Here is an 8,385-nt window from a genome sequence, read left to right as displayed (position 1 = left end):
AACAAATTGACCATGAATGTAAATATTAGACTGGACTCTCAATTGTGTTTCATTAATATATATATCTATCTGCATGAGAATACTGCACTATCTTGATTAATACAGCTTAGTAGCAAGCTTTGACACTAGGAACTGAAATCCTCCAAATTTGTTCTTTTTTTAAAAAAATCCTTTTGGCTATTTGGGCGCTTTGTGTTTCCATATACATTTTAGACATAGTTTTTCACTTTCTGTGAATGGAGCCTGCTGGGATTTGATAGGAGTTGCACTGAATATATAGATCATCTCTTTACCTGAGAAGACTCTGTATTCCAGTTTTTAGTTCAGGTGGTCTTCCCTTCTTGCACAGCTTTATGATGAATTTCAAATACAATTTTGGCAATTTACTCTCTTTATCCTGCTTGTTATTGGAGGGAATCTTTCCTTTTTCAATTTGCTACATTCTACTCCTAAATGGAAGTTATAGTAGGTTAACTTTAGTGTATCAAACAACACAGGATCAAATGACTAAGGGACAACCATTCCCTGCCCTTTCTGTACCAGACAGGCAAGATGGAAGATAGTATACAAACTCCTCACAAAGACCACCGGGAAAGGATATCATTACTATCTGCACTGTACTGATGATCATACTGAGGCAGAGAGTAGTTTTAGAACAGCATCCAAGATCAGAGATATATGAAGCAGACAATCTGGGTTTCTCACCCTGGCAGTCCGGCTCAAGATCCTCTGCTAAAAACAGTTACTACAGGGGCGCCTGAGTGGTTCAGTTGATTGCAAGCATCTGCCTTCAGCTCAGGTCATGATCCCAGGGTCCTGGGATTGAGTCCCGCGTCAGGCTCCTTGCTCAGCAGGGAGCTTGCTTCTCCCTCTCCCACTCCCCCTGCTGCTCTCCCTGCTTGTGCTCTCTCTCTATATCAAATAAATAAATAAAATCTTTAAAAAAATAAAAAATAAAAAATAAAAACAATTACTACAAAAACTGAATCTGAATGAAATTCAAGGGTAAAAGTTGATTTCAACATCTATTAATCTTAAAAAAGAAGTTATCAAAAATGAATTAAACAGAGAAAACAAAATTGAATATTCATATATGGAAAATACTGGAATTGGCAATGGAAAACACATGTTCTTTTGAAATGCCCAAAACTGTTTACAAAATTCTTGAATATTTTAATTAAATATTAATATTTAAATATAAAATAGACTCATAAAAGAACTTTATCAAAAGCCTAAGCATGAGAGATATATCTGGTAGCTATTAATAATGGGTTGAAAAGTCTGCATGGGAGAAAGGGAGGATTTAAACTGGATGATCTCCTGACACTGATTTTACATTTTGGAAATTATAGGACAGTAATTTCATCCACGAGATGCATATGTATTTGTGTGCGTTTGTGTGTGTGTGTGTTTATGAGTTTGTAAATAAATAAACTTTTTTAAAGTATTAGTTATCAGCAACCAGCTTTTAGAGAGAATTGTCTTTTCTGGATGCTTTTGATAGGAAAAGCTTGAATTCTTCCTATGTAAATCTGGCATTAAAAAAGTAATAATAAATCCATAGTGCTGTAGATCCTAGCTATAACCCAGCTCCATGAAACAGTTTGAACATTCACTGTTTGTTCTATTGGGTTTTTAAATTTTACTACCTCAAAACTAAAGTTGGTGAACACAAATTATGGAGAGGTTAAAAAAGGAACAAATTGCAAAACAATATGTCCTTATTTGCATGTTAGCAAATGTGACCCCAGCTTTCACTTCGACACCAGTTATGGAATAATCCAGCCCATGGCAAGGACACACAGTGTATGAGTCAGAGTCAACTTAGCTATTTGGGGATAAAAATGTTTTTCATCAAGACGGCATTGAGCTCATCTATTACCATACCCTGGTGCTTTTCTGCTTGACATTAGTCACAGAATTTAAAAGAAACAAGAACTTTACTTTCACACTCAGAAATCAGCTGCCTATAGAACGTAAGGTCCGAATATTCAAGGAATCACAACCAGTGACATTAGACTTGGCTTTTGGGTTTTTTCTTTCTAGACATGGTAACTTTACTACCGGGCATTTTTTCCATCCTAGTAATAACAGAATTTGTTCTAGGAAATTTTGCCAGTGGCTTCAAAGCAGTGGTGAACCGCATTGACTGGGTCAAGAGACGAAAGATGTCCTCAGCTGATCAAATTCTCACTGCTCTGGCGGTCTCCAGAATCGGTTTGCTCTGGGTAATGTTAATAAACTGGTATGCAACTGTGTTGAATCCAGCTTTATATAGCTTAGAAGTAAGACTTCTTGTTCATATTGCGTGGACGGTAAACAATCATTTTAACATCTGGCTTGCTACTAGCCTCAGCGTATTTTATTTGTTCAAAATAGCCAATTTCTCTAGCCTTATTTTTCTTCGCCTGAAGTGGAGAGTTAAAAGTGTAGTTCTTGTGATACTGTTGGGGTCTTTGTTCTTTTTGGTTTTTCATGTTGCAGTGGTAAGCATATGTGAGAAAAGCATATATGAGAAAAATTCCTTCATAAGCAAGATGAAGGAATATGAAGGAAACATCACTAGGCAGACCAAATTGGGGAACATTGTAAGCCTTTTGAATATGACTGTATTCACGCTAACAAACTTTGTGCCCTTTGCTATATCCCTGACATCTTTCCTGCTGTTGATCTTTTCCCTGTGGAAACATCTCAAGAAGATGCAATCCAGTGGAAGGAGATCCCAAGATCCCAGCACCAAGGTCCACATAAGAGCCATGCAGACTGTGATCTCTTTTCTCTTGTTATTAGCTGGTCACTTCCTGACTCTAATTGTCACAGTCTGGAGTTCTAATGGGCTGCAGAACAAACTATTCTTCATGCTTTACCAAGCTTTTGGATTCTTGTATCCTTCAAGCCACTCATTTATCCTGATCTGGGGAAACAAGAAGCTCAATCAGGCCTTTCTGTCTGTTTTATACCAGGGGATGTGCTGGCTGAAAGAACAGAAACTCTCAACTCCATAGATCAGTAAGAGGGGGCACTGTGTATGTTCTAGTAGAAAGTTAACCGATGTAGGTTGTTAACATTTTATACCTCCTACTGGTTTTTCCATAGTGTATGTAATTGAGTAATTTTCAGAGTTTTACTCAGAAAAGACTTACCTAAGCTTATCACATAAAAGTATATACATATATATATGAAAAATGTAAAAAAGATTGGAAATAATATACCCTCACCAATTTTTCAGGTAAACAATCTAATTATACATAATATTATAAGAAATTCCAGAGATTTATGAAGCCATGTGTATTTCACATACATATTTTATGTATCATCTTCCAATTAAAAATTTATGATCTACCTTTATGTGTTTTTCAGAACTGACAAGTTATCTTGGGATGTCATTGTTATTTTTCATTGTAATTTTTATCACAGTGTGCTTAGATTTCATTGTTTGAATCTCCAGTCTTTTCCATGGTAAGGATAGTCAATTCTAAATCACACAGTGGGGATGAATGTTTGGGGTAGATATTATTCCATCATAAATTCTTACCTCATGGTTAATAAAGAGCAGTTAGGACTGTGATTAAGAAAGGTGTACACAGTGCAATTCATAAGTGACAAACATTGCGAGTAAATTTTATATATATGTACAGTAAACTCTATTGAAGAATACTTAAAGTAAGTGAAAATCTTAGAAAAAACTGAGTTCTGCAGCAGAGATAAAGAAGAAAGAAACATGCTCATGACCTCTTTTTAATGCTGTTATAAGTTTCCATATGCAGTGAGGGAAGTCATTTCTTCTAGTTTTTGAATGAAGACAGACCATTTTTGAAATTGAGATCTGATTTCAAATATTTCAGTTTTCTCTTAAACTACCTCTCGGCCTCGAATCGCCAAACATCTCAAACACCTTCTGTTTTTTTTTTTTTTTTTTAAGATTTTATTTATTTATTTGTTTGAGAAAGAGAGAGAGAGAAACAGCATGAGAGTGGATAGGGTCAGAGGGAGAAGCAGGCTCCCCGCTGAGCCGGGAGCCCGATGTGGGACTCCATCCCAGGACTCCGGGATCATGACCTGAGCCGAAGGCAGTCGCTTAACCAACTGCGCCACCCAGGCGCCCAAACACCTTCTGTTTTTAAGATTCTTTTAAAACTTCAGTAAAGAAGACTCAAATCTTCCCCATTGAAAAAATACTCATGATTAGAATAGTAAAGAAATTATGGTATATAATTCAATAAACCTTTCTGAATACATTAAATGGCACCTCTTAAGTCCATGTAATCATCATAGGGGATTTCTTTTTTTTTTATTTGAGAGAGAGAGACACAGCAAGAGAGGGAACACAAGCAGGGGGAGTAGGAGAGGGAGAAGCAATCTCCCTTGCTGAGCTGGGAGCCCAATGCGGGGCTTGATCCCAGGACACTGGGATCATGACCTGAGCTGAAGGCAGACACTTAACGACTGAGCCACCCAGGCGCCTCGATAGGGGATTTCTTAAAGAGATGTTTCATTATAATCTTTTGAAAACAATGAAACGGGAGAATGTGTGTTGGCATATTCATTGATAGCAAGCTCTATTATAGGAAAGAAATGTGTAATGTTGTCCAACAACCGAATTCTACATGACTATTAAGTATTGGTGTTAGGCAATTTAACAATTTTCTACATCTTAAGATAAATCATCTCGGGCGCCTGGATGGCTCAGTTGGTTAAGCGACTGCCTTCGGCTCAGGTCATGATCCCAGGGTCCTGGGATCGAGTCCCACATCGGGCTCCCGGCTCAGCAGGAAGCCTGCTTCTCCCTCTCCCACTCCCCCTGCTTGTGTTCCTGCTCTCGCTGTCTCTGTCTCTGTCAAATAAATAAATAAAATCTTAAAAAAAAAAAGATAAATCATCTCCACATCTGCTATTTTTGTTTATCACCTGTCTCTCCTGGTATAACATACACTTCGAAAAAGTGAAGATCTTATTTACTGCTGACTCCTAAAACCTATAAGCCAAACATATAAGAGTTGATCAAAAATGATTTTTTAGGGGCGCCTGGGTGCCTCAGTCAGTTAAGCATCTGCCTTCGGCCCAGGTCCTGATCCCAGGGTCGTGGGATGGAGCCCTGAGTGGAGTTGGGCTCCCTGCTCAGTGGGGAGTCTGCTTCTTCCTCACCCTCTGCTTCCTCGCCCCTGCTCGTGCTCTCTCCCTCTCTCTCTCAAAAATAAATAAATAAAATCTTTAAAAACTTTTTTTTAATTTTTTATTTTATTTTTTTAAGATTTTATTTATTTATTTGAGAGAGAGAATGAGAGACAGAGAGCACGAGAGGGAAGAGGGTCAGAGGGAGAAGCAGACACCCCGCCGAGCAGGGAGCCCAATGCGGGACTCGATCCCGGGACTCCAGGATCATGACCTGAGCCGAAGGCAGTCGCTTAACCAACTGAGCCACCCAGGCGCCCAAAAACTTTTTTTTTAAATGAATAAGTAAATGAATGAATGAATGAGCTTTATGAAAGCTGGGAAACCAATGGAAATAAAATGTATCACAAAACCTGCCGATGCCATGAATTCTCAGCTCTGGTTTCACAACAAGGTGACAGGCTTATCCAAGAAGAAGCATTTCTCAGAGCAGAAGACTGGCTCTTCCATAATTCTAGGGAAAATATCACCACAGTATAACCTTGGCACGGCCATTTCATATGTGTGAAGTGGAAACAAGGTGAAACGCCAGAGTTAGATGGCCTCTATCACAATAGTTTTTAAAAAGCATATAAAAGATTTTGTACATTTGTATACGTATTTTCTCTATTGTAAATGTTATCTTTTTACGTGATCTTTTTCTAGTGGGGTATTGTATAAACAAAAATTGTATTTGATTTATTAAAACTGAGTAACTGCTTTACTAACTCAGCTGCCTTACTAAAATGTTATTTTTGATATAATATTTTGTATCTTTTCCAAATACAATTTTTATTGTTATATTATAAACCCACATAAAGTAAACAAATAATAATTATATAACTCAATGACTATCTTAGCCTGGGGCCTCTAAATCCAAATCAGATTCAGGGCTCAAAATGATGGCATTTGTTTGGGAAGGTTGAGTCTGGGACAGCAATAGGGAGAACATATGCAAATGAGGCAAGAGAAGATGTGCTGTGTTTTGTCACTCTGGTAGCTAGTCTCTTACAATGTGTTGAGTAGTCAGCCTATGGGTGCACATGGCACACAAATTTTCCAGGAAGGTTCCTTTTTTTTTTTTTTTTAAGGTTTTATTTATTTATTTGAGAGAAAGAGAGAGAGCATGAGAGAGCATAAGCCAGCAGAGAGGCCGGCAGCGGAGGAGGGAGAAGCGGGCCCCTCTCTGAGCATGGAGCGTGATGCAGGACTCCATCCCAGGACCCCGGGATCATGACCTGAGCTTAAGGCAGTCAGCCAAAGTTAGCTGACCTGACTGAACCACTCAGGTGCCCCTCCAGGAGGGTTCTAAGGAGGAACCACATGTAGCATTAGTCTATGGAAGAGAGAGAGGAGGGGGGAGTGTATCTAATCAGCTCACTCCTGTCTTCTATTTCCTATTGGCCAGGGTTTACCAAAGTGGGATTAACACCTCTGCTCATCTTGCTCCTTGGTGGTCAGTTTGAAAGTCATATTTCATACCCCACAGTGTAGTATTGCTTTCAAATCCAAAATGGAAGGATAATCTGGCTCAGGCATGGTCCTGACCAAATGACTAGGAGACGGTGAAGGGAATCTGACAAAGCACACAAGTTTGTGTCCAATACAGTCCACCCTTGTGTTACTCACATGTACTCATGCCCTCCAGTCATGGCAGCTTTTTGAATGTACGCCTTGTGTGTGGCACAGGGCTTCTCGTTAGAGGGGCCTCGTGCTTGGTTTAACGTTGTGCTCTTGCCATTTTGTTTTTCAAACAGATGAATTAATAAAAAGTTTTTAGAAATTTGTCAGAGTCATGAAGCTGTTTAATTCCAGTTATCCTTTCTATATTATTAGTTTCACAATCAAGAATTTTTGGATTGCATTTACCATTATTAAGAATATATAATTTATATTTGGAAATAAATTGTATTTGCCAACATAGCTTTTAAATATGTAACACAATACACTTTAATTTTAATGTGTAAGATTACCAAATCTTGGTTGATTGGCTGATGATAGTCTTTTTTTTTTTCTTAAAGATTTTATTTATTTGTCAGAGAGAGAGAGCACGAGAGAAAGCACAAGCAGGGGGAGTGGCAGGTAGAGGGAGAAGCAGTCTCTCTGCTGAGCAAGGAGCCTGACACAGGACTCAATCCCAGGACCCTGGGAATATGACCTGAGCCGAAGGCAGACGCTTAACCAACTGAGCCACCCAGACGTCCCTGATGATAGTCTTTTAATTGTACATAACTTTCTGGGAGATTGGTATTTTTGTTATATTTTATCAAGTACCTCTATTTTGCTGGAGAATGGAAAACAACCAGATTATAGTACAGAAATTTAGAATAACTCCTGAGAAAGTAACACATAATTAATATGAACTTTGAATACATTTACATGTTATTAATATTGGTTGTATGACAGCAATGAAAGCTACATAGGTGAAAAATTTAGAATAAATTAAGTTCAAGGGGTGGAGTAAAGAGCGATAATCATGATCCCGTGTCCTGTGTTCAATGTTGTTAAATCTTGAGTATGATAGAATCTGTTTATTTTTACAAATGAAGAATTCTTGACTCATGGCTTACATTCACAAAGAAATCTCTTCAAAGTACCAGCTTTTATTTGAAATAGATTTTCTTGTCCTCCTGATGAGGATCATTCATTCATTCATTCATTTATTCATTAAATAAATATATGTTGGACATATTTTCTATGTGCATTTTGGAGACACTTTAATAAGAAACATTAGCTACAAAATAAAATGAGAAGTGAGCATATGTAACTGGTAGCCACTAAAAAGAGGAAGTTGTGATATTTATGTGTCAGTTAATCTGTATACTTCATTACTTGTTAATACTTCACATGTGCATAATACTGTTTTTCATGCGGAGAAACTGAATTCCTGAGACATTACATGACTTACCCAGTAGTGCATGAAGATGCAAGGACAGAGCTAGGGTGATCCCTAGTAGAGTGAGGCTACTCCCCAAACTCAGTCAAAATATCAACAGGAACAGGCTACTTATAACCACACCTGGAATCTAGTGGAAAAAGCATATACAAATATGTAAATTTGGTGCTTATATTAATTGTTCTTAATTTTATCTGTGATATTTAGTAACTGGTTAATGTGTCTACAAAAAGGTCATTGTTTTTATTTGCTTGTTTGTTGAGTTAGAAGCCAGTTGCCTTACTAAATTGTCACATGTGCTCTTTTAAGGCTCATTCTCTTGACTTTTGCAGATAGAA

At 37.8% G+C, this 8,385-nt stretch overlaps 1 protein-coding gene across 1 annotated transcript; it reads left to right on the top strand.

Annotated features, from left to right (window-relative positions):
• The first annotated feature begins 2,048 nt into the window (after positions 1–2,048).
• On the top strand, positions 2,049–3,005 carry LOC102744002 (taste receptor type 2 member 46-like). The gene has a single exon (XM_006732126.2). It carries the CDS (start codon positions 2,049–2,051, stop codon positions 3,003–3,005), a length of 957 nt encoding a protein of 318 aa, XP_006732189.2.
• The last annotated feature ends 5,380 nt before the right edge of the window (positions 3,006–8,385 follow it).

This window comes from Leptonychotes weddellii, unplaced genomic scaffold, assembly GCF_054177405.1.
Source record: "Leptonychotes weddellii isolate Sample4059 unplaced genomic scaffold, ASM5417740v2 HiC_scaffold_6151, whole genome shotgun sequence".
NCBI lineage: Eukaryota > Metazoa > Chordata > Mammalia > Carnivora > Phocidae > Leptonychotes > Leptonychotes weddellii.
Note: the sequence above shows the minus strand (reverse complement) of the source record. Positions and strands in the feature narration are given on the sequence as shown.

Excerpts from the sequence above, each read along its gene's own strand:
- LOC102744002 (XM_006732126.2), top strand. The coding sequence starts at position 2,049 with ATGGTAACTTTACTACCGGGCATTTTTTCCATCCTAGTAATAACAGAA.